This window comes from Alternaria arborescens, assembly GCF_004154835.1.
Source record: "Alternaria arborescens strain FERA 675 chromosome Unknown contig_25, whole genome shotgun sequence".
Taxonomy (NCBI): domain Eukaryota; kingdom Fungi; phylum Ascomycota; class Dothideomycetes; order Pleosporales; family Pleosporaceae; genus Alternaria; species Alternaria arborescens.
Window position 1 is genome coordinate 325,904 of NW_021167880.1, and position 24,173 is coordinate 350,076.

General features: G+C 50.8%; 13 protein-coding genes across 13 annotated transcripts; 8 read left to right on the plus strand and 5 right to left on the minus strand.

The window, feature by feature from the left end:
• Positions 1-335: 335 nt before the first annotated feature.
• Positions 336-1,394, plus strand: AA0111_g9211 (hypothetical protein; the record flags this gene model as incomplete). The annotated part of the gene is made up of 1 exon (XM_028655745.1): positions 336-1,394. The coding sequence occupies one exon, from the start codon at positions 336-338 to the stop codon at positions 1,392-1,394; it is 1,059 nt and encodes a 352-aa protein (XP_028503264.1).
• Positions 1,395-1,668: 274 nt separating this feature from the next.
• Positions 1,669-2,110, minus strand: AA0111_g9212 (hypothetical protein; the record flags this gene model as incomplete). The annotated part of the gene is made up of 3 exons (XM_028655746.1): positions 1,669-1,724; positions 1,780-1,908; positions 2,047-2,110. The coding sequence occupies 3 exons, from the start codon at positions 2,108-2,110 to the stop codon at positions 1,669-1,671; spliced, it is 249 nt and encodes an 82-aa protein (XP_028503265.1).
• Positions 2,111-2,469: 359 nt separating this feature from the next.
• Positions 2,470-3,024, plus strand: AA0111_g9213 (hypothetical protein; the record flags this gene model as incomplete). Its single annotated transcript, XM_028655747.1, has 4 exons — positions 2,470-2,505; positions 2,591-2,684; positions 2,752-2,798; positions 2,926-3,024. The coding sequence occupies 4 exons, from the start codon at positions 2,470-2,472 to the stop codon at positions 3,022-3,024; spliced, it is 276 nt and encodes a 91-aa protein (XP_028503266.1).
• Positions 3,025-3,334: 310 nt separating this feature from the next.
• AA0111_g9214 (hypothetical protein) lies at positions 3,335-5,057 on the minus strand (the record flags this gene model as incomplete). The annotated part of the gene is made up of 3 exons (XM_028655748.1): positions 3,335-4,278; positions 4,330-4,828; positions 4,878-5,057. The coding sequence occupies 3 exons, from the start codon at positions 5,055-5,057 to the stop codon at positions 3,335-3,337; spliced, it is 1,623 nt and encodes a 540-aa protein (XP_028503259.1).
• A 1,275-nt stretch (positions 5,058-6,332) lies between these two features.
• On the plus strand, positions 6,333-7,713 carry AA0111_g9215 (Isocitrate dehydrogenase [NAD] subunit 1; the record flags this gene model as incomplete). The annotated part of the gene is made up of 5 exons (XM_028655749.1): positions 6,333-6,365; positions 6,436-6,493; positions 6,548-6,622; positions 6,674-7,577; positions 7,629-7,713. The coding sequence occupies 5 exons, from the start codon at positions 6,333-6,335 to the stop codon at positions 7,711-7,713; spliced, it is 1,155 nt and encodes a 384-aa protein (XP_028503260.1).
• Positions 7,714-8,010: 297 nt separating this feature from the next.
• Positions 8,011-8,919, minus strand: AA0111_g9216 (hypothetical protein; the record flags this gene model as incomplete). Its single annotated transcript, XM_028655750.1, has 2 exons — positions 8,011-8,830; positions 8,897-8,919. 2 exons carry the CDS (start codon positions 8,917-8,919, stop codon positions 8,011-8,013), a joined length of 843 nt encoding a protein of 280 aa, XP_028503261.1.
• Positions 8,920-9,217: 298 nt separating this feature from the next.
• On the plus strand, positions 9,218-10,081 carry AA0111_g9217 (hypothetical protein; the record flags this gene model as incomplete). The annotated part of the gene is made up of 3 exons (XM_028655751.1): positions 9,218-9,287; positions 9,341-9,574; positions 9,630-10,081. 3 exons carry the CDS (start codon positions 9,218-9,220, stop codon positions 10,079-10,081), a joined length of 756 nt encoding a protein of 251 aa, XP_028503262.1.
• A 313-nt stretch (positions 10,082-10,394) lies between these two features.
• Positions 10,395-11,744, plus strand: AA0111_g9218 (hypothetical protein; the record flags this gene model as incomplete). Its single annotated transcript, XM_028655752.1, has 4 exons — positions 10,395-10,555; positions 10,611-10,749; positions 10,861-10,942; positions 10,996-11,744. The coding sequence occupies 4 exons, from the start codon at positions 10,395-10,397 to the stop codon at positions 11,742-11,744; spliced, it is 1,131 nt and encodes a 376-aa protein (XP_028503257.1).
• An 864-nt stretch (positions 11,745-12,608) lies between these two features.
• AA0111_g9219 (hypothetical protein) lies at positions 12,609-15,779 on the plus strand (the record flags this gene model as incomplete). Its single annotated transcript, XM_028655753.1, has 5 exons — positions 12,609-12,728; positions 12,779-13,087; positions 13,233-13,635; positions 13,710-14,882; positions 14,929-15,779. The coding sequence occupies 5 exons, from the start codon at positions 12,609-12,611 to the stop codon at positions 15,777-15,779; spliced, it is 2,856 nt and encodes a 951-aa protein (XP_028503258.1).
• A 1,155-nt stretch (positions 15,780-16,934) lies between these two features.
• On the plus strand, positions 16,935-18,266 carry AA0111_g9220 (hypothetical protein; the record flags this gene model as incomplete). The annotated part of the gene is made up of 1 exon (XM_028655755.1): positions 16,935-18,266. The coding sequence occupies one exon, from the start codon at positions 16,935-16,937 to the stop codon at positions 18,264-18,266; it is 1,332 nt and encodes a 443-aa protein (XP_028503212.1).
• A 1,154-nt stretch (positions 18,267-19,420) lies between these two features.
• Positions 19,421-20,502, plus strand: AA0111_g9221 (hypothetical protein; the record flags this gene model as incomplete). The annotated part of the gene is made up of 2 exons (XM_028655756.1): positions 19,421-19,434; positions 19,500-20,502. The coding sequence occupies 2 exons, from the start codon at positions 19,421-19,423 to the stop codon at positions 20,500-20,502; spliced, it is 1,017 nt and encodes a 338-aa protein (XP_028503211.1).
• A 655-nt stretch (positions 20,503-21,157) lies between these two features.
• On the minus strand, positions 21,158-21,745 carry AA0111_g9222 (hypothetical protein; the record flags this gene model as incomplete). The annotated part of the gene is made up of 1 exon (XM_028655757.1): positions 21,158-21,745. One exon carries the CDS (start codon positions 21,743-21,745, stop codon positions 21,158-21,160), a length of 588 nt encoding a protein of 195 aa, XP_028503214.1.
• An 868-nt stretch (positions 21,746-22,613) lies between these two features.
• Positions 22,614-23,913, minus strand: AA0111_g9223 (14-3-3 protein; the record flags this gene model as incomplete). The annotated part of the gene is made up of 8 exons (XM_028655758.1): positions 22,614-22,994; positions 23,049-23,136; positions 23,187-23,461; positions 23,546-23,557; positions 23,613-23,632; positions 23,687-23,733; positions 23,786-23,793; positions 23,902-23,913. The coding sequence occupies 8 exons, from the start codon at positions 23,911-23,913 to the stop codon at positions 22,614-22,616; spliced, it is 843 nt and encodes a 280-aa protein (XP_028503213.1).
• Positions 23,914-24,173: the final 260 nt, after the last annotated feature.

Here is a 24,173-nt window from a genome sequence, read left to right on the forward strand (position 1 = left end):
ATGCGTTTAGACAAGCTGTTCCCATGATCATCGCATACCCTGCCGTATTTACACCATTACCACGTCTTGTCGTCATTGCTGTTTACGAGTTACGTGATGGCTTTCTACACCAAAGACGAAGCGCGCTTCCTATTCTTTGCCCTCTTTTCTTGTCTGCCCTTACACCGTTGCTTTCGGCTTGCCCGCACTTCATCACCTACAGTAAAGAGGTCGAATACTCCCAAGATCGGAGAGTCACAGTCCAAAGAATCTTTACGGAAGAAGAAGATAGAGCGACACGATTCCCCTTCTACAACATCCATCTTACCTAGCAAAACACCATGTCAGGCGCAAGCATGAAGCGCATACGAATCACACCAGACGGCTCAGGCCCACCTACAAAACTTAACACTGACGTCCCTGCCTCTTTACCCGACGCCAAAGAGACCAAGATTCATCCCCAAAACGCCCCAGACGCCTCAACAAATGCTTCACTCTTCTTCGTCGGGACTGCCACTACAATTCTAGAGTGGGAAGGCATCCGCATTCTCACAGATCCCAACTTCCTCCATGCTGGCGATCATGTTCATCTAGGACCAGGTGTCGGTGCAACAAGACAGACCAACCCCGCGATCGATTTGGAAGAGCTACCAAGGATCGACGTGATTCTGCTTTCGCATTACCATGAAGATCACTTTGACCGAGAAGTAGAGGAGAAACTGTCAAAGGGTCTCCCAATCATCACTACGCCACACGCCAAGGAATGCTTGACAGGCAAAGGCGAAGAATCATTCAAGAACGTACATGCGCTCGACTTCTGGCACAGTTTGCTTCTCGATGTATCGCAGTCAGACCAAACAAGTGGTAGCGGTCCAAAGCCCAGCATCAAAGTCACAGGAATGCCTGGAAAACATGTACCTCCTGGCCCGTTAAATGTTGCAAATGAGATTCTTGGCGCTGTACCACCTACAAACGGCTGGATGGTTGAGCTCGGGTACTCGGATGGTTCCTCTAGCGACGGTAGCGATTTTGAGAATGGATACCGAATCTATATCTCTGGCGACACGCTGATGGTAGACGAGCTCAAGGAGATCCCTGAGCGGTACAAGGATCACAACATCGACTTGATGCTAGTCCATCTGGGAGGCACCACAATTCCTGGTCCCAAGATGCCGTTGCTGATGGTCACAATGGACGCAGAACAGGGTGTACAGCTGATGCAGCTTATCAACCCCGACCTCACAATCCCGATCCACTACGACGATTACGATGTTTTCCTGAGTCCCTTGGACGACTTCAAGAAGGCGGTACATGCGGCTGGATTGGATAGCAAGGTTGTGTATCTAGACCGCAAAGATCAGTACAAGTTCAACGTGAAACAAGGACAGAAGCAGCCGAAGCAATCGCTGTATTAGTAGCCATATCTGTAATGACTCGGTAACTAGCTGTTCAGCAATATTGATCATGATACATGATGATTCTTGGTGCACGTCGGAAACAAGTCGTGATTCGGAATGAAGTTTGACTTTTTTCATTCCTGGTGGTAACCCAATCTGAAGGGTTCCGTAGTTGCCATTGAACAAAATTTATCCGTTGAGACGCCGCCCGCCATGCCTTCGTGCTTCGTGCGCATCATGCGTTGATGTCCTTGCACACTTCCGTCCTCAGTTCCTTATGCGTTCGATCCGTTTATGCGGTGCGCTTGCCCTTGGGGTTCTTCTTGCCGACGTCGGTGATGGTAAGACCTGCAAATGTTAGACTCACGTCGCTGGCCACGTGTTATTGATTGTTTGTGCGTACCCGGGGGCAGACTCTGCTTGAGCTTCTCGGCCTTGTCGGTGTCCTTAAGGACGAGGGTGTAGACGTTGGTGGAGCATCGGACCTTGAACTTGATGTTGTTGACCTTCTTGTTCTTCTTTATGCGGGCGGCTACAATACTGTCAGTCCAGATCTCTCATCACATTCTCTGCCTCGATTGTCGCAGCTTTCTGCATCTCCCGCTTCTTGTGCACAATTCCTCTTCCTACTGCGACCGCAACCTCCCCCTAACAAAATTGGTAGACGTACAGCTGGCATCCTTGCGTCTGCAGATCTCGATGAACTGCTTGATGTCGGAAACTTCGGAAGGCATCTTGACGATTTGTGTGTTGACGGGTCGTTGGAATTCGGAATCGATCGTGAAGTTCGGGAACGCAATATTGTTGTGGACTCTGGCCCCGGGGAGACCTCGCTTGAAAAGCACGGGCTACAAAGGGGCTGGCCGCAAGCGTTGCTGCTTCGGGCTTGGTGGGGTGACGACGTGTGTGGCGTAAACGAGCGAGGCAACCTTGGAATGTAGATGCGTTGCATGTGAGACAGCGCTGCCTACACTTAAATCCTACAAACCCCGCGAAATCCAGACAAATATCTCATTCGAGCTCCACAGCTGCGCTCAAAACTCTTAAATCTCACCAGTTCTCCTAGCCACGACTTCCACTTCCATCCTTCAGCATGCCGACTCCTATCGATCGCGCGGTGCAACAACGTGTAGGTTACTCATGGCTATCCTGGCATCTGCTATACGTAGTGGGCCTTCTGCATGTCGCTTTCGTCCTATACTAAGACAACACAGGGTCCGTTTTTTGCTTTTGCTGCAGTAGTTGCTGGTGTTGCAGCATGGAGTATTTGGGGGCAAGACATCTTTCCCAGTCAAGACCCTACTGGAGGTACGCAAATTCATGCCCCTTAGATTGTCGAATGACACTATTTTCGACTTTGCTAATATCGTTTCAGACCCAGAGACATGGACACACGACCAATGCGTTACCTGGCTCAAGCACGTAAGTCCTCTCACAGCTGAGAGATCCGACAAGATCCACCCTAGTTCTGGCTACTGTCAAACTGCTTTGGCATTATGCAGAACATGGATGACTTCAATCAAGCAGTTTTGTGCTAACAATATGGCAGAGGAATCTACACCCCTCTCCACTCGCAACGACAGCTGAGCTGCTGGAGAGGATCAAGGCGAACATGAGGGTAGCAAGAGAGCGGACGCCAGGGCAATAAACCAAATTAGCCGTCGCATAACTGGATAGTCCTTCAACCCAAACTATGCTCATCAGTACCTTGTGTTGACTACTGATTACATGATGTTAAGCAACTATAAGCACTTTTCCCCCTCGTGGCATTGGTAGTCGCCTCACTAAGCAATTGTCGATCCATTCAAGAATTCAATGCCGTTGGTAGTTGCCAGCTGGGCTTTGATAAACTCGTCTGAAGTACTCAAAAACTCCGAATCACTCCAGGCCTCACCTCTTCACCTCAGCGCCATACTCCTTCTGACGCACTTTTGTCGAACTTGCACTTAACCACCAGCCTAGTTGCCACCTTCTGCCTTTTTGAACTCTTGCAGAATCCTGATACTAGCACTGTAGTGTTCAGTCTCCTCAGTATAAGCGTTCTCCTCTTCTGTCATCATTTGATGGAGACGATCCAGCTCCTCGGCCATACGCTGCTTGTAGGGGATCATCTCTTTGTCGATCACAGCTTGTTTGTGAGCAGTATCGCTACGCTTCTTACGCAGTTCTTCGAGCTTCTTGCGCTGATCCGCAAGCTGTCGCTCGATTGACATGGGCTTTGGGGTAGGTGAGCGCAGAGGGGTACTTGGAACTATAGGCTCGATGAAGGGTGCAGGAGGCGTCACGACGGCCTTGGTGCGCTTTGGCTCGGACGTCGCGCTATCTTTGGTGGATATCTGACGCTTGGTCGGTATCGCTGCGACGGGCAGGGTATCTGGCTTCTTTCGCGCACTCGTGATACCACTAATTGGCGCTGGTCTCTCAATCGGCTTCTTTCCTTGCGTGATGGGCGACTGTGGAGGCTTCCCAATTGTTTCTTCCGCTGCGACCGCGGGTATTTCTGGATGTAAAAGTGTGGGCTTAGTCTCGAGACCTGGAAGATCAGACAACTTTGCGATACAGTTGGCTGCCGGCTCAGGAGGCGTAACAGCAATTTTGTCAACAACCTTGTCGCCATCGTTGCCAGTAGAGATAGTAGGAGCGTCCCTCTCAGACTCGAGACTGTCGAGCGCCTTTTTGACTCTTACTTTGAGGCCCGGCTTTGCGCTTCTTGCCGGAGTAGAAGGTTTGCCAGAAGGCATTGGAGATGATGATGATCGGGACAAGGCGTCCCCGTCGTTCTTACACGGTTTTTCGCCCAATTGCAGAGTGGGTACGGGATTTAGAAATAAGGTATGCGGTTTAGGTTTCTCTTTGCTGTTCGGGTCATAAGTCATCTTTATTTCTCGCGCTGAAATCTCTTCTGAACAACCGTGTAAGCACAATGTTCGAGAATGATGCCTGACGAACTCACCTTGACGTCGATAGTGGAAACGAAATATGGCCCAGGGCTCTGTGCCTGGACGTTTCGCATCCACCTTGCGCTGTTGAAGATTTGGCTGCCTGTCCTCTAGAAGAGCAGCGTTCATCTCGAACGACATCTCGAAAGTCGGAGGGATGACCTTGTAACTCACCTTCTGTTCCATACTACCTGTTTGCTTGTCCCCGATGCTACCTCCAACCGTGAAGTACTTTTTAACTTCACCTATATCGTGCCAAGTCCCTAGCTGTCGGGTAATGTATAGACGCAGTTCCAAAGTCCCGATTGTCTCAGGGTCATTGTTTTGTGTCGTAGCGAAACCTAGCAGTGGCGCCACGGTGATGTCGGTATCAATGATCCCCTTCGTAGTCTTGTACAAAAACTTTACTGTTTCTATCTTCCTTTTGTGCTGGAAGCTTACGGCTTTGGCTGCGTACGAGTTTGCCTTGCGAAGTACTCCGTCCACAATAGTATCCCAGGCCACGGCCAGAGTCTGAGAATTGGTCAGATAAGCCTATTGAGCCTGCACAAGTACGACTTACCGTGCCAGAGAAGTGGCCTCTGATACGAGGCTTATCGCCTTCATACAGGGCCACGTAGCAACATATCGCTTTGTCCCTTGGATCGATATACTTACCGTACTCTTTCAATGCCGGAACTTGGCCTTCGACGAAGACGTTGACCTCGGCTATTCTGTCCGAATCCTTCTCCACGACTTTCATTTCCAGAGCTTTACCGTGAGACGATCGATATATCTTTGATTACAACTGGATGGCAATGGTAAGCGATGATGAAATGGTGACTGTAGCAAGATCACCTAGACGGTTAAACAGAACTACACAAGCTAGCAAGTTGGTCGTTGAGGGCTGATAGGGCTTCTGAAGCACAGTGCTTGTGGCACTGGAAGCAAGGGAACCTTCGTAGCTAGAACGCTTTGTCCCTGACTGGCGAGCTACGAATGGCGACTTATGTTCATGTATCGGCTAGATCGCTATTCGTAGTACGAGTGTCACAAGGGAGTCCAGTGCATGGCCAAACAAAAGAGGAGTGGAAGTGATAGGTAGAAGAAATGGATGAAGGGATGGAAGACCATCTTATATGCTAGTGGCAAGCGAAGACAGACGAGCAGTGAGGTGAAAGTAAGGCCAGCCTCGTGCGTGACGTGTGCTGAAGGAGTGTCGCTGACATCGCGATCACCACGTCTACCAAGGCTCAAGTGAGAGTCAACTGAGAGGCATCTGGAGCTCAGCTATATATATGAAAACCGATGTATGCCGTAATCGTCCTTATATCGTGCTGGAAGATGCTTTTCGATTGTTCGAACAAAGATGTGGCTCCGTGGAGCAGCACACGTTCAGTAGCTTAAGACCACGGTAGTCGCCGTCGTTCCACATGATTATCTCTTCCTGCTCTTTCGACGTCTGGCATTCTCTGTAACTCAAGTATCTGGATTACGACTTTTGCTGAATACATATGAAAGATGGATTTTCTTTGCCATCCGACGAAATGACAAAACATGGTGAGGATATCCGGCAAAACCTACAAGGCAAAGCAGTCTCAGAATGCCATTGCGCATCGTAAAAACAGTTGCATAATACTATGAAGAGGGCCAACTGCCGTTTTGACTGCTTGTCACCTGAAACCTGGCACGGATGAAACACGCATGCACTACGAGAACCATGGTCGGTACTATCACATGCAAATGAGGCCGTGGTGGATTGCGCACAAAGGGCTGGGCAGTTGTGGAAAATCGGAGTATATACCGACTAGGACACGAGCAAAAATAAGAAAAAGCAAGTAGCATAGAGAGTGAAAGGCACGAACAGGGCTGCGCCGGATGCAACAGACAGAGCGAGCCGCGGCGGAAGGACGGATGCGGTCATTTGCCAAGCGCGGTTTCTTCCTTCGGTTCGGATGCATTTTCGGGGGACGGCAGCTCGAGCTGGTTTCTCTCTACCTCAAATCCCTCACCACCAGCCCAACGCCGCAACTCCACCATGTTGTCGAGGACCTCTCAACGAACAGCGCAGGTACGGACATGTCGATGCGCTTGCAATTGGCGGTCATGGCGGAAATTCGAGTGCTAATGCGCCCATACAGACGCTCCTGCGGGGCGCGAAGCCTGCCGCTCGATGGGCTTCCCCAATGCCTACTCGATGTACGAAGACGCCCTGAAGTATTCGGAGCAGTGCAGAGTCTAACGCGGCGACAGCAATGGCCACGGTCACCCAGGATATCTTCAAGCCCACCAAGTTCGGCGGCAAATACACTGTCACCTTGATTCCTGGTACGCGCGATAGCCGCCCATAAACCCGATATACTTTCTGAACATGCGCAGGTGACGGTATCGGTGCTGAGGTCTCCGAGTCGGTCAAGGAGATCTTCAAGGCGGACAACGTCCCCATTGAGTGGGAGCAGGTCGACGTGTCTGGTGTCGACTCGGGCAACGTCCACTCCGAGGAGCTCCTCCGCGAGTCGATTGCTTCGCTCAAGCGCAACAAGCTCGGTCTCAAGGGTATCCTCCACACTCCCGTCGAGCGCTCCGGCCACCGTTCCTTCAACGTTGCTCTCCGTCAAGAGCTCGACATCTACGCCTCCATCGTCCTCCTCAAGAACATCCCCGGCTACGAGACACGCCACAAGGACATCGACTTCTGCATTATCCGTGAGAACACCGAGGGTGAATACTCCGGTCTCGAGCACCAGTCGGTCAACGGCGTCGTTGAGTCGCTCAAGATCATCACCCGTGAGAAGTCGGAGCGCATCGCCAAGTTTGCCTTCGCCTTTGCGCTCGCCAACAACCGCAAGAAGGTTACCTGCATCCACAAGGCCAACATCATGAAGCTTGCCGATGGTCTGTTCCGCAACACTGTCAAGCGTGTTGGTGAGGACTACCCCACTCTCGAGACCAACGACATGATCGTCGACAACGCCTCCATGCAGTGTGTCTCAAGGCCACAGCAATTCGACGTCATGGTCATGCCCAACTTGTACGGAGGTATCCTGTCCAACATCGGTGCCGGTCTTGTCGGTGGCCCTGGTATCGTCCCCGGTTGCAACATGGGCCGCAACGTCGCCGTTTTCGAGCCTGGATGCCGTCACGTCGGTCTCGACATCAAGGGCAAGGACCAGGCCAACCCCACCGCTCTGATCTTGTCCGCTGCCATGATGCTCCGTCACATTGGTCTCGATGACCACGCCAACCGCATCTCGCAGTCCGTCTACAAGGTTATCGCTGACGGGTGAGTTTTCTTTGTCAAGTCAGAAAGTAATCCATGACTAACACTCTCTAGCACCGCCCGCACACGCGACATGGGAGGCAACACCACCACCCACGAGTTCACCCGCGCAGTTCTGAACCAGATGGAGAAGGCATGATTTAACCATCATGGTCTTCGTGTTTGCTAAGCTTTGATCTAGCGCGATGATACCGTCAAATCTAGGCCTCGGCTCACATTGGGTTAACCTATGATAGGGAGCAATAACACATTTTCTTAACGATTGGACGCAATGGCACTTGTACAACTACCAGCTGGAATGTGAATAGAGCTGTACTTGTAGGTGGTATATAGCATGCTGCATGATTGAATTGACCATTCTTATACCCTCCTGAAAATGCCAGAACCAGAACTCCGTGCTATGCGTAACATCGTGATGATGGTGTCGTGGGTATATCTAGAATTGGATCCTCCTCTTCCTGCCAGTGTACTTGGACGACGCCTTGACAACCTTGCCTTGCCTCTCCATCTGCTCCTTCTTCTTCATGATGTATGCTTTGCTGCCCTTGCGTTCTTCACCTCTCTTCATGCCCTTTGCCTTTCTTCGTGCATCATCGACGTCAACGCCTTCCATGCCCCTCACAACACCTGTGATGTCGCCATCGAGCGCTCCTCCGCCCACAGTTAGGACAAGATATGTCTTTGCGCTCTTGGTTCCCATGTCATCCTCAAGAAGACCCGCACCGAAACCGGCCTTGATGGCTGCCTGCGCCACCATCTTCTTCTGTGCATCGTTCTTTGGGTAGAACTGACAGACAGCCCTCCCTCCTCTCTTCAGACTCGCATAGAGCTGGTTGAAGAACCTCGATAATCTGCCCGCAGGACTCTCCTCGCTAGTTTCAGCGTTACACAGCCATTGGACTGCACTGATACTGATGGCAGCGTCGAAGGTTCCTGGTCTGAACGGTACACCTTGGCCTGCGTCGGCTAGCAGCAAATCTCCTTCTACCTCTTTCTCCAACGCAACGCCCAGCATGGATGCGCTAATGTCAAAGCCAATCCATACGTGTGGGCCGCCAGGTGTGCCTTGTTCTGCGGTTTGCGACAGGATCTCGCCACTAAGACCGGAGCCGCAGCCAATGTCGAGAATCATGGAGGGCGAGGAAAGTGCGAGGAGGGAGAGGGCGCGATGGGTCATTGTGGATTGAATCTTCTGGATACGCGAAGAGGTTGTGTATTTTCGCGATTCCGAGTCATTGTAGAAGAGATCGGGGGGTCTGTAGAAACGTAAGCGTTGGATTCCTCGCTATGCGACTTGCGATATTGCGAAGAGGCGTGCGTACAGGATGTCTTCGGGGCGCGACATGGTTGCGGTTGTGGGCTGTGACTCTCTCTGCAACAAGCGCAGTACTCTTTGGTTCGCTTTGACTTGTGCGACTGGGGGGCTACAAGGGGCCTGCGGGAAGCGAGCGTGATGTGTCGGTTGGTCGATTCACTCAAGCCAAGAGTTCGACGACTTTTTGGTGTTGCACCCCACACTTTGCCGCGGGTCCACGGGTTTCTCCGCTAGCCTTGATGCCACCTTTGGACTGACCTCATCGTGCGCCCACCAAACTTCCAGATTCCATCCTTCTTCACATCCCCCTGAAGTGTCACAAGTCAACATGTGGATACTGCCGTTGCTTGGATATGTGGGTGTCATTTTGGGCTTCGCCTTCTTGACGCTTGCCATAGGTACTTTGCAGCCATGCACATAGTCTTTGGTTCACGGAGCTGACGCAACGTAGCTTCCGGCCTGTACTACCTCTCTGAGCTTGTGGAAGAGCATACCGTATTCGCAAAGAAGCTACTGTACCGACTCATCTATGGCGTGGTCGGTATCCAAATCTTGCTTCTAGTCGTCGATCGGTTTCCAGTCGGACTCAGCGCGTTGAGTGTTGTGTCGCATGTCATTTATGCGCAGAACCTCAGGCGATTTCCCATTGTCAAGCTCACGGACCCACTGTTCTTGGTCTCTTGCGGTATGTTGTACCTTATTCTGAGTCCGTTTCATGTCTGTACTAAGCATCTTTCTAGCCCTCGTGATCGCAAATCACTATCTTTGGTTTCGTCACTTTAGCGCTCCGCCAGCGAACACATACTCTTCGTACTCATACTCCCGCGACGTCAACATTCCCACCTTCACCGAGATCGCATCCTACTTCGGCCTATGCGTCTGGCTAGTTCCTTTTGCCTTGTTCGTCTCCTTGTCCGCTGGCGAGAACGTTCTTCCCTCAATGGGCTCCGAGTACGCGACTGGAGACGGTAGCAGCTATATCATGCCAGGGAAAGCACCAGAGTCGTTTGGCAGCGGGACGGGTATTGGAGTTGGCGGAGTGAGCAGTGGGATGGAGGGCAAGAGGAGAGCAAGAAGTGGAACAAACGCGGGCATGGCGAAGGCCGTTGTCACTGGCGTCAGGGAGTGGGTCGGAGAGACGGGAGAGGTTATGGGACTGTGGAAGGGTGAGAGAACGAGGCCAACATTTTAAGAGCTGGGTCTCTAGGGAACACGATTGTACGAGTAACACGGGTTTATAATACAACAGCTCTCTGCGGATCGGTCGAGTTCCTACATGCGTTTGCATTTGCCTCCCTGAAATCCCCAAAATTTGCGTCCTACTCTGAAAAAGAGAAAGACGATATCGCACACGAGACCCGCAAACAAACGAGCAGGTCGCAAGTTTCTCCATCCCGTTTTCTGACTCTGCTGCCTTCGCACCATGTCAAAGTTTTGGTTTGTTTGAAGCGATTATTCCCCAGTCAGCATTCGTAACGGATAGCCCGCTCTCTTTATCCACACCCATGGCCACTCCGATGTCCCAGGTCAAGCCGCCACAGCTGCAGCGCGATACTGCCTCTCTCCGACAGCCACCGGTTGACCCGCGTGATGCGTCCAATCTTCTGCGTAAGGTTTTCAAGAAGGGCTGGGATCCTCTGCCCACAGCGCAGAAGTTACATACCGAGTAAACAACACCTCACTCCAGGAAGGTGGTTGCAGTGACTAATGACAATATTCAGGCACGCTGAGTTGTTGCTTGATACGCCAATTGGTCGCGACTTTACTCTGATCACTGTTGCTGGTGTGGAGTTTCAGGTACATTCCATCATGTTGATTGGCGGCTCGAAGGCGTTGCAGGAGGGGCTATTTCCAGGTGGTGTAAGATTACCTCTTTTTTGTTCGCCTCCAACCTAGTCAGGATCATATCCTTGGGTTGATGAGCTGCTACTGGGACCTTAGGCGTCGTAGACTGAAGGCTGACATGACCAGGCGATGAGCCCTAATCGACCAGGTTGTGTAAATCTGCCGGCTCACTTTCATCCTATCCTGGTAGACCGCATTGTCAATTTCAGTAAGTGTCGTGTACGTTGGTGAGTTTGAAAAACATACTGATCTATAGCATAGTCTACACATCAGACTATAGGTTCCTTCCAGGCTCAGAAGGCGGCCAACTCAAGCAGACCACCTTCAAATTCTATCATGCAACTCTCATCCCGAACGAGATTCCACCCTTACCTGCCACAGTTGCCCTCGTCGGTATTGCCGAATATGCATACCGTCTCCACATCTACGCCCTGGCAGAGGAATTGGACTACAATACACTGAGATCAGCCGCGCACGCGAAGCTCGTCGAACTGTTGGTCTTCCGTTCTTCCAATCCCGAAGTTCTCAAGGAGGCCATCAAGACTATCTTCGCCCCGACCGGGACCGCGGAGCGCATCTGCAAAGACGAGGATGGTGCGTTACAGCAACTTGTCGTCGCGGCTGTCCTTGCACAAGAGGCTAAGCATTGGACGGAAGTACAGCTTACAGGTTTTCTCGACAGTATCCAAGATCCAGCATATGAGGATTTCCGTAAGATCTATACTACCGTCAAGGAAGACACTGGGGACCTCATCAAGCAGGCCGCTATCGCGAAGCATTTGGCGGCAGAGCGCAAGAAGGACCGGGAACGTAGGAAGGCGGCTAACTCTAAGCGTGGCAACGACGGTAAGAACAGGATCTTTGGGAGCGATGGCTCGCCCATGGGCGCCTTAGGTGCACGTTCCATACCATCGAAAGACAAGTTCAAACAAAGGTATGAAGCGAAGCGTGGTGTTGCTAGGTCTGCAAATGCGGATAAAGACGGAGACATGGATATGGAGGTTGACTAGGCTGTCCTAATATCGAGGCAGCATATACTTGTGCATATAACTGTCACATACCTTTCTTAGTCTGGTCATCTTGCGACTGAACTCCCGAGACGATATTGCGGCGGGCTTAGTACTTGCATAGGGTCAGATTCTTTCGCGATCAAGTATCTAGTATAGTAATCCATGAATGAGGTATATGTTATACCTGAAATTGAAAGTCACCAACTGTGCATAACCAGATTTCATAGTCAGATTACGCCAATTTGAGCTGTTATGTTCGTATGCTACTTTATCGTCATGATGTTGCAGCTCGTGGTGTCTGAGTTGTATCCTGAAAGTTGTCTAGGTAAAAGCTAAGTCTAAAAGCATACGTAGTATTTTACGTCTAAAACATATTTAAATGGTAGCAGAGTTTGTCTTGAGGATGCAAATTGATAACAACGAGCTTCTCCATCGCAGACATGTCCAAGGTTCCGCCACTTTGAATGAACTTTGACATCACCTGTACGTGCTCAATGAGGAGCATATATTTCGTAAGTTGCGGTAGGCAGAAACTACTCAGAGAGTATTCGCTATGATTCACATCACTGTGCTGGCGGAGGAAGGTTCCGTAAACACAGTCAGGATATGGAAATATCAATCGTTCAGGCAACTGGCAAATGAGAGGCTGCCTCATTTGCTGCGTGTAGTGAATTTGCAGTCGGGACTTTCCTCCGACTTCCGCCCGAACGCCCCCAACATCATTTTCCGTCTCTACACGTCCCCGCCAGCAACATATAATTCCCCAGCCAATCACCACATATTTGCCATTGTTCGAGCATCGCTAGTCTCTGGTTTATCTCTCTTGTTTCTGCGATACCCAATCGCGCTTAAGTACCTGTTCTCATGGCGTGCAACAGCTGGGAGAAATTGTGCAAGGCTCAGCGCGATTACCCCAAACCGAAGTTCGCAGATTCCTTCGTGCAAAAGTCGCTCAAGAAGACACCCAAAAACCCATTTCTTCTGGTACGCTACTCTGAGCTTGATATGACGTTGCCACGCTAAATTTTGAGCAGGCATGGAAAGCTCGTCTAGGTCTCACACTCAACCATGGACACAACGATGTTGTAAAACTAGTCCAACAGGCCTGGGAACAGCCAGGAGTAGATGATGTTCGGTTGCTTTCTTACCTATACCAAATCCTAGCGGAAGCAACGCGGAGAGACCAGGATAACAACCTTAACATCAGCGGAGTGGGCGACGGCAACCTCAAAGTTTGGCAACGTGCTGCGAAAGCGTTGGGCCGTAAAGAAGATCGTCAAGAACTCTGGTCTGCCTTGGGCAAAGTAGCATTGGCTGAAGAATGCTGGGAAGACTTCCGCCTGGTATGTAAGAAGTCGAAACTGGCCCCTCATACGAGTGACTCGGGGCCATCAGGAGACATAATTCTCCTAGTGCCTTCTTCTTACAGCGGAGAACTACATGATACTATTGGACTTGTCTTCGATGCCACTTGCTAACACACGACAGGCTGTCTTTCACTACAGCAAGGAGACCAAGGATAGCACTGGATCAGTGTCAGCGAAGAAGCATGCTCACTTCACGCAAATACTTGCTATTCAACTCGCTGCCGAACAGCAGCGCGGACTTCCATCAGGCGAGATGAAAAGTAAGCTACAATCCGACCTGGCTCGTAGACTCATGAAGCAAGCATACGAGGCGGCTCCTGATGACCCGATCGCATTCAAAGATATACGCGATCTACGCTTCATGGGTGAGATTTTCGCGCGGCAAGGCAAATGCAATGAGCTGTTAGAGTACTGGAATCAGCCGCCTGCAGCCCTCCAGGACCTAATGACCAGGCATCAGGGTGATTTGTGGGATATGAGAATCAGGCTTCCAAAAAACAGTGGAGAGTGGTCTCTGCTTGAAAGTCAGTGTCTTGCGTATATTGAGCGTGTGATATCGCACCAAGAAAGGCAAGTTAGTGTAGAGGAGATGCTACAGCTCACAACGGCAGCTATGGATCTCTGGCATTCCTCAAGACAGCTGCTAACAGGATTAGCCTTCGAGAAACTTGCGCCTGGAGGCAAGATGTTTGGACAAGTTTGCTACAAGCCGCGCGAGCAACACGTGTCAAGGACGATAGCATTCGCCTTATCTCTGATGTCATACGACGCACTTTCAAACCGGATGAATTCCAACCCCAGGACCGTAGCCTAAGATTGGCGTACATGAAACTTCGTCAGACTGTCGTCCCAGGGACTACGATGTTAGCCGACTGTGAGGCTTACTGGAAAGCCCATGCAAATCTCATCACATGTTATGCGGACATCCGTCCGTTTGTGGAAGCATTGAGTAGAGAAGATCGTCACACGTTTTCAAATTTTGTGGACGCGGAATGGAAAGAAATATTCAGGTTGTCGGAGGAAAAGAAGTATCCGTACCAAGACGCGGTTACCTATCACGGAAACCGCCTGAAGCTATCCTATCTCCTGTGGATATCACTAACGACAAAGCCGAGTTCGAAATGGCAGGATTATATGGAAGTGCCTTTGTCCATCGCATTGACAGCCCCCTGGTTACGCTCTCCCAAGTCTTCAGAAGGTATCGTCGGAATCTACATCCTCCTCCAGATGCATCGTAACGCTATGCATAACAAAGAAGATACTCATCCTTTCGGAACAACGCCAAACTCGCGACTCCTCCTTCAAGCTACGATGCTCGCACGTCATCTGGTGGCTTGCGATAAAGAGAAGCAGGACAGGCCACTAGCACTACTTGCTGCACGAATGCACCTGAACCTCGGCCTTGGGAAATGTGCCTTCCAATTGTACAGCCATACCAAGTGCAAGGAAATGCTGGTGCATACATTGTCGCCCTATGTTCTGTCCCGGATCTCACTGACACACCCATTTGGTGCTAAAGGTTATCAAGGATTCTCGGCGGAAGAAGAACTTGGCAAAGCTGTTGGCACTATGGAGAGAATGGAACGTAAGATTGATGATACTTTATATGCTGATTTGCAATCGCTTCCTTGGGACCAAGCTATGGAACTTCTGGGTATGAAGCGGAAATTCAAATCGAGCTTGACAAAGCACATATGCAACGTCGAGCGCCGCCGCATATCACGATTAAAGGGCGAGCCGATTGATAATTTGCCGGTTGTTGACCCGGGTAGTAAGTGTCTTTCAAGTTGTAGTTGATCGCCGGCTAATTCACGTAGGCTACCGACACATATCCGACAACGTGGATAGGTCCGTATTCCCTAACTACGAGCACTCTTGTTCTCCTGGACCACTTCCATACATCATGCCTAATACGATCCCTAATATCAACTGGCTATGTGAAAGCCTTGATACCTGGGATGCGAGCAGTAGACTACTCTATAGAGAGACACAAACGCGGGAATTTCAGGGTGCATGGATACGCTCGGCTGCTTCACCTCAGAGTCATATCAAAGAAACTAAACATAACATGACACCTGCGGAATCTACAGCTCACGGAATCTGGGACTATATCAACTCTATCGTTGAGATGATGCTGTTGGAAGATTCCCCCCGACTTGCGTCCCCAGAGCCGCTCTCTTCCATAATAAAAGTACTACCGGAAGAGATACATGCTATGCGAATCGCAATGGAAAAACTACGTATGCCCGGCGCTACCAACTTGAAACCCGAAGACGAGCCTACTATGTTCCACGAGAACATGCTCATCTCTTGCTACACCAAGTTCGAAGTTCTCCGCGCGCTCATCAAGCTGGTCGAACACATACGCGAGAAAGTCATCAACTCGAAGACTCATAACATGAAGGCCAAGTTGTCGAAAGACTGGGTCAATGACATAGAGAGCAAGACAAAGATCTGCTTCGAGGCGATACGCGATGTCGCGCAAAGCTATATCAAGCTTATCGAGACGAAGGGCCAAGCTGCAATCAAGGCGCAGATACGGTGGGGCAAGACGGGCGAGATGTTGAAAGAAGTGCTAACTGACGACGATGTCGATTTCTACGCCGCCGAATACGTTGACAGTGCTCTGCAAGCTTGGAAAGGTGTGCTGCAGGTTAAGCTTAAGTAGACAGACAGACAGCGAATGCAACCACACTTGTCTTCCATATGCTTCTTTCCTATGCGGCTTTCTATAAAGAGGTTCCGACGGGATGAATAGACATTGGTCAGCAACTTTTCCGTTCACGAAGGTGTTCTAGTTTTCATGGTAAGTTTGACGACAAAGCATACAAATACTCCGCCTTTAATATCAGCTTGACAACCAAACCACCAGTGTGTATATGTAAGTGTCGTTATCTGATTCATCTGTAGGTATCAGCATCATTCTACATGCCTCCTCATACGCTTCAGTCGATCCAATACTAACCCTTTCTACATTTGCTCAAGAAACCATGAACAAAAATAACCCGCTCTAGAAACTTGGCAGCCTTTCCACACAAGCACCGTCATGATTGCAGCGATCCCACGCTACTGGTAACTGTCATCGAGGTTACATTGAGATACTTCTGCTTTCTTCATAAGGAATACAGGCCTGCTGTCATCTGCTGCTGCATATGCCACCATGAATCGCATGAACAGTGAGTGCGAGATCCAGATGGCACCGTTGCTAAATGATAGTGTTCATAAAGACAAGGATTACAAATGCCGAGGAAGTGGCCTACGAATGGAACGTTGGAGAGCTACGTTGGACGATAAAATTGTTTTGATAGACAATATGGTTGGGGATGGCATCCGACAATGAGTAGAATCGTGTTGCCACGTTCTTAGTTCATCTAATATCCATCGATACTGCAGCAAGTAGTTTTTGTGTCATCTAGACGTTGTTTCATCATAGTCAGCGGCGACTGAATGAGGAAGTAAAGGCTGCACATCCTCGCATCTTCACGCTTATCTCTCAGCTGCGGCCATCACCTGCATCTTGGTTTCCAAGTTGGACCATGTGCACGTGTTAGCGGTGATTGTTTAGATGCCGTTCACTTTGTCGAATCTTCTGGCTCCACAGTGAAGACGCAAACGCTGTATTCCCACACGCAACCCACGTTCACCTCATTTTTAGCTCTACTGCCATTAACTTATTGTTCACTGAAAGTTGCTTCAGGTCAAATATTTACTGCCAGCTTGACCTGTTGCTTCGCTCAGCTTTGCCGCGAGTCCATCTTTTGCACTGGTGAACGCTTTACTGTCAATACCACGCAAGCCTTTCGCAGTCATCTCCCCGGGTACAATGTCTGACATTCATCAATCAGGCGAACACTCTGAAGTCTCGCGCCCGGAGCGAGTGGACTCCCTCGCAAAATCCAAAGACCAACAGCACGTGGTGATGAGCCTACCAAACATCTCAATCAGTAACCCGGATGGCGATAAGATAAGTCAGTTGACAGAATCTGGAGAATCTGCCCAGAGAGCTCGGTATGAGGGCCTAAGGTATTCAATCGACATGACTGGAGGAAGCTACAAATATGCAGGATTAGGACTGACGAGGAAACTCCCTGGTAGTGTCGCACGCGCACGAGCTCAAGCAGAGCGTCGACTACAAGAGAGCAAGATACAGCAGACCGATACCACTCCGCCCACAAGCCTCACACCGAGATATACCGGAGACTCGCTGGCCACGATGGAGAAGACTGTCCGAGATCGCCACAATGGGCCTGCTACATCCGCGCCTAACAACCAGTCTTTCACTTCCGCCTACTCCAGTAGTGACAAAGGAACAGTCTCAAATGCCATGGCTTTCTCTAACGATGAGAACGAGGTACCAAAATCCGACAGCAAGTGGCGCTGTTGCAAGTGTCACCGCGGTCACGAGATTCACAGCTTCGCACAAGGCCAGCATCCAGTCAGCGTCTTGAGCTGCGAATGCACACATCGATCTTGTTCGAAGTGCAAGCTAGAGGGTCTGGTCAAGCAATTCGTACCGATGAGCGAGCCGGAATTGATCCCGTTGTCCGAAGATGATAGTAAAGCTATACGATTCGGTGTATTCTGCGAAGGCTGTGGTTTATCCTGGCGCGCAGAGAAAGCCCAGAACAAGATCAAAAATACGACAATGTACAAGTTGGCACTGCTACGTGTGGCTGCAATTCCTAGGCGACTGGCGATACGCGGTGGTGCACACCCTCTGGAGCGCCTCCGACCTAGTCGGTCGATGAACAACCTTAACGATCACGCAGAGAGGGAGCCTTCTGATGTATCGATCGCCTCTTCCAGGTCCGTCACCAGTCTCCTCAGCTTCCGATCTCTCTCTCGCGAAATGAAGAAAGAATATGGAGAGCAGGCCGAATCTGTTTCTGTCAAGTTCACCGGTATCAAGTGTACCTGCGGCATGATTACTGAAGCTTCTTCTCTCTGTTTCCAGATCGTGGATCCGCCGAAAGACTTTCGCGAGGTTCAGTTTGCAAATCAAGTGGTCGCACGCAATATGGCTGGGTTTGGCAGTACACCGGGAGATAGGGCGAGAGGACATGGTACGCCGACCTTGACGTTGAAGGGAGGGCGCCACCCGAATCCCCTCAGGAGCACCTGTGGAGTGAAACGACACGGAATCAAGCAGTGGTAGTATTTCTGCTGTAATACTGGGAGTATGGATTCGGTCAAAGGAAAGATGGGGTCGCAAGGTAGCGTCTGGGGTTCGCATGTATTGAGCCGAATTTGAGGCCGCCAAGGTCTAGGATCTCGTAAGGCCGCCCATGCTCCATCTCCGTACCTTGAGTGTTTTCTTCAGGGGTCTTGGATGAATTGCTCAGGCGCAGTAGGATTAGCATGTCCACCTCTTACCTGAAAGATTCACATAAGCGGACGTTGGTCATACGTCGTTTGGACTTGTAGGCAGATGTGACCTGACAGTTCATCGGGGTTCCTGAGCCTGTCGATCGTAAGGGATCAGATTATCATGAGGGAGGTATCATTCAGGCCAATCCTCAGTCTTTTGATGAATCTTGGTGTTGTGCCTGTGACAACATCGCCACAATATGTCGTCGTTCGTGACCCCATGTTTCATACAATGAACACGGAAAATTCTCATGACGTTTTTGAAGTCAAACTGACACTTTGTAAGCGTGACTGATGATAGTTCATGTGACTCGTGTTGTTCAGCTCCTCTGCGCTCACATGTGCTTCAGCTCCAACCTCAGCCGCCGTAATTTATCGTGATAGCTCCTTCGGACATCTCCGAGACCTTGAATACCAACGTTGAGATCGCCGTATCACTTACCACATAAATTATCACGGATTTCTATGATCGAGACGACGGCTGTGAGTGATCTGGTTACTGCCTTAAATGACAGCCTTAAAGACAGCCTCACCACTAGCACCAAGGGCACAAAAGAGGGGAACAGGAACCAGCCACACTTCGCCACACATGAATCAGTCTAGTGTACAAGCAACATCCTAAAGAACAGAGTCGGTGTATACATATTAGCACGTGTATTATGACCGATCTTAATTACCGGCGCGAACTATCAGGCGCCCTTGGAGGCGCAGTTTGTGGACCCATGTCGCAGCCTGGCGCCAAATATTCAAGCTGCAGCCTCAAGAAATCGCAAATAAGATGCGCACACTTATGCTCTTTGTAACGTGTGTGCCCGTTGATTGAATTCAGAGTTTCACCTTTCAAACACTCATCTGTGACGCTTGCCAATATTGTCTGTGTCCGTTTGCATCGTTCCACGATTGCTCAAAGACCCAAGACATAAGCAGTCAAGGGGTCCAGTTATGTCATTGGTCAAGTATGACTTAGCCCCACCAAACGACCATCAAACAACCAAGGCACCCAACTAACATCTATTCGCAGCTTCCACTCTCTTCATCAGCCTTTTTCCTACACCACTCTGGCCCGAGCAGCTACTCTTCCGACAAAATCCGAGGTTTCTATTGCTAAAGATCGACTGCAGCAGCTGACCGGTCACCTCATGAGGAGCCATACAACCTGGTCTAAGATCGTCGAGAAGTTCCTAAGCAAGGACGAGAAAACCGGTAGCGAACCTACCAAGTCGAACATGCCCGAAGAAGCGACTAAGGAGCCGGCTGCTGATATGATCAAATCTCCCGGTATGACGAGTATTGATAAGGTGGTTGAGGACACAAAGAATCAACTTCCGCCTTGGCCGTCACCAGTACCAACACCACACAAAGATTTTGTGCATTCTAATCCTCCGGAACCTCCTGAATACCGCAAGTTTACTGTCTTTACGGCTGGCAGCATAGAGATGGGTGGTGCAGTCAACTGGCAGCCCTTAATGGCAACCATGCTCCATCACTTGCCTATCACTGTGTGCAATCCTCGAAAAGGCTCCTGGGATCAAAGCATTAAGCAGCAAGCCAAGGACGAACTCTTCAAACAACAAGTTGTATGGGAGCTAGATGCGTTAGAACAAGCAGATGTTATCTGTTTCTTCTTCGATACCGAGACCAAGAGCCCAGTGTCCCTGCTTGAGCTAGGTGTCTGGGCTGCGTCCGATAAGGTTGTCGTTTGCTGCGGCGATGCATACTGGAAATCAGGAAACGTCCACCTCACATGTGATAGATACGGTGTTCCATGTGTCAAGAACTTCACAGACTTGGTACCCTTGGTTGAGGAGATGCTCAAGAAGAAGGGCATGGAGCTTGACAACAATGGCGACTTGATCGGAGAAAACTTGCACGTACCCAAAGAAAAGCCGAAGAAGAAAACACAGCTCGAGGCTGAGAAAACACAGCTCGAGGCTGAGAAAACACAGCTTGAAGCAGAGAAAGCTGAGTTGCAGAAGCAAGTGGATGATCTGCGAGCTAAGCTGGCGGCACAGCCTAAGATATGATCAAGATACAATCTTAGATGGCTGTGGTGCCCTTGGTCCTACTGGCGTTGGCGGATATCTGTGCATGTTTGATACCAAGGGGTTTGGGCGGATATGTCGATTGTTGGTTTAGTCTTTTCATGGCTTTGTCTTTGTCTATTCCATGAATATACGTCTCGATGTTTGGGGTTTCCACACCCTTTCTAACTGCCTATTGACAACAAGATAAAGGATAGTCGGGTCACACTGATACCCTTTTTGTTCTCCTCCTGCGCCTCATCGTTAAATTCTAGACCATGAAAATGACGTATTTGCTTCACTAATCTGACGACACCTCGAGACCTTTATTCCCATTCAGTCCCCCGATGGGTCCAGATATTGGGCAGATAGGTATCACAGACTACTTGCTACGCATCTCGAAAACTTACTCGAAAGCTCGAACAAGGAACCTTTGCAAGCCATGGAAGCACCTGTCTGAGTGTATCGAGTAACATGACCGGTTCCAAGTCCTCTCGCACCCAAAAAGCAGGTAGGTGAGTGGGTGGGTAAAAGCGAAGCGATCCCACATCACATGGTTCTCCACTCTGGCTATCGGTTGATAAGTCAGGCTCAATAACAGTCTGTGTCACTGGCCGCCTTTGATGAGATGCTGCGTCGACATGTCTTCCCCCATTCCTCAACCTACCTCGACATCAAACGCAACCCTAACCCACAGACTGCACCCTAAACACCCCACCAGAACCTCTTTCTCACCCCTTGTCTCCGCATCTTCTAGCTCTTCTTCGAGTATACTAAAACCCTTTTCCGCACCACACCGACAAGGTCTTGTCCATGTCGTTTGTTCCGGACTATTCGTGTCTGCAGATGTATCCCCATCCTCTGGTTCCCAGACCTCAAAGTCCCCAAGATCAAGCAACTCGAGCCCAAGTATGAAATCGCTTGACGGTTGTGTATTCGCATGCGCATGCGGATCCGCAGTCTTTGACGACGCAAGGCTATCCCGATGATGCAAGAACCAGTTCTCGTATTCCGTCTTCGTTGATTCGTTTGCGAGGGTCGTGTAGGCTTCTTTCACGTCGTCGACTGTGTATGCGGGCTTCGTCCTTGCCGTCGCGGAGGCGGCGCTCGCCTTATCTGGGTGCGCTGCTAGCAACGCGACTTTGTACGCTCGACGTAATTCCGCTGGCGATGTTTGCTGTTTCGATGAGGACCAAACTGGCGCAGGCAGTTGCAGGATGTGGTAGTAATCTTTGGAGTATGCCATGGCTTTTGTCATTGCGCGACAGTCGTAGGTTGCTCTGATGGCATGGAGGTAGAGATCGAAATGAATAGAAACTGCTATACGGAATTATGCGCGATGCTCGCCCTCGGAGGGCTTGTTCGGATGTTTTGCCATACGCGACGCGACATTGGAGACAAAAAAGCTGGGCGGGAGGGCTATTCGGCTCCAAATGGTGGGGCAGCGGCTGCCCATTCCACAGGGTCTGGCACATGGAAAAAGGACCGACCAAAGTCCTAAGATCGACGACATATATGCTCCTTGCAGTGAGTCAGAAGTCAACGTACGTCAAGGTTCGAGAGTCACGGCATAGGAGCGAGATATTGAAGTAGCGATTCCTTTGGCTAGCTAAGAGTGCAGTATGATGACATTAAGCCCACTGAGCCTTTCGTACTGCTCTACCGGCCATCGAAACGGATGTCCTAACTCCTAGAATCACCAAGAGGATGTCAAACATCTCTGCCGGTATAGGATCGAGGTGTTTATGTGCTGCCAAAACGAAAACATGGGGGAATTGAGGGTAGCATCCGACGTACCAAACGCAGCCGTATCTTGCCGGTAGCAGCCCGAGACTCTCACGAGGGAGAGTTCAGGAGTACTGTGGTCGTGTGGGAAACGCGACCTCAACACACTGCGTGCTCGATGGGACAGCGCCGGCGATAGGAGAGTAAAGGGAAATACATTCAGTCATGGGGAATTCGACCGTACCGAACCGCTTGCTGCCAAAGCCAATTTTTGAAATCACACAGAACACGTACAACTCCGTAGGACACTCGCTGCCGGCCCTCTTCGTCTATTCGAGAACAGATGACGATGGCTTAGGATACACAAGGTCGAGATAGAGAGAGTGTGCTTAAGCGGCAGGAGCAGGGGCGGCAGCAGGTGGCTGCTCGTCGGCCTTGGGCTCAGATGCAGCCGGCGCATCCTCAGTGGTCTTGGTCTCCTCCTTGGGTGCGTCAGTGGCACCGGCGGCCTCGCCCTCGTTGCCGTCTGATGACGTCCAGAGAGTGAGGTTGTCACGGAGGAGCTGCATGATGAGGGTGCTGTCGCGGTAGGACTCCTCGGAGAGAGAGTCAAGCTCAGCAATGGCGTCGTCGAAAGCCTGCTTGGCAAGGTGGCAAGCACGGTCGGGCGAGTTCAGGATCTCGTAGTAGAAGACCGAGAAGTTCAGCGCAAGGCCGAGACGGATGGGGTGGGTAGGTGTGAGCTCAGTCTGGGCAACGTCGGTGGCCGTCTGTGTGGTGGGGTTAGGTGGCTGTTATTGCACTCTGTATTGATTGCGTCATACCTTGTAGGCCTCGTGTGCAGCAGTCGCAGCAACCTTGCGCTTCTCACCGGAAGCGAATTCGGCAAGGTAGCGGTGGTAGTCTCCCTTCCTGTGCCGGTGTTAGCCTTGTTTGCCGCAGATGTAGCGGTGTGGACGCACATCTTGTGGTAGAAGACCTTGGATTCGCCAGACTCGGCCTTGGGGATGAGGGAGTCGTCGAGGACGTTGAGAACATCCTGGCAGACCTGCTCAAGCTCGGTCTCGATCTTCTGGCGGTAGTCGCGGATGGTGCCGACGTGCTTCTCAGAGCCCTTGGACTCCTCCTTCTGCTCGATCGAGGAAATGATGCGCCACGACGCGCGTCGGGTACCGACAACGTTCTTGTAGGCGACGGACAGAAGGTTGCGCTCGTCAACGGTGAGCTCACCGGCGACCTGTCTCGTGTGTTAGCCTGCGTCAGCGGAGAGCCCGCTGTGGCGAGCGCCTGCTCGTGTGGGAGCGGATGCGGTCGGGCATACCTTGGCGACTTCCTGCAAGAATATCAGCATATGAGTACAAATGAGCAGCGATGACAGAACAACTGACCTTCATGTATGTGACCATCTCTGCAGACTACGGTTAGCTTGCGCGGCCGTAGCTGGGAGCGCGCGGAGACTTACCATCGTAACGCTCAGCCTGTTCGCACAGCCGGGCGAGGAAAGTCTTGCTATTGCGACGTCAATTACGGGCGGGCGCTGGATGCAGCAGCTGTCTCGTACCTCTCACGCTGTCTGGCGTTAGTCCATGTCGCTGGCTTGTAGTTTATCGGGGCTCAGAGGGGCATCCCGCCGGGGGACAACAGCGGGGGGGATGGGGCAGAATCAGCACCACGTACCTCAGTCGCCATTGTGATGGTTGAGTTGATGTGTGTTTGGGTAGTCGGGAGACTGTGGGGGTGGGTGCAGATGCGTATGGAAGGATAGACGGTGGGCGGACTTGTTGAGGTGTTTGTGTGGATCAACGAACAGAAGAGGATCGAAGTTGTTTTGAGGAAGCGAGCGTCTGCCCTAAGACAGACCGGGGGGCCGTGCGCAGAGCGAACAACACCACCCCGTCGACTGCGCCTTCCCCCAATTGGCGCCTGGGCTGCCATTCACATGATGTCTT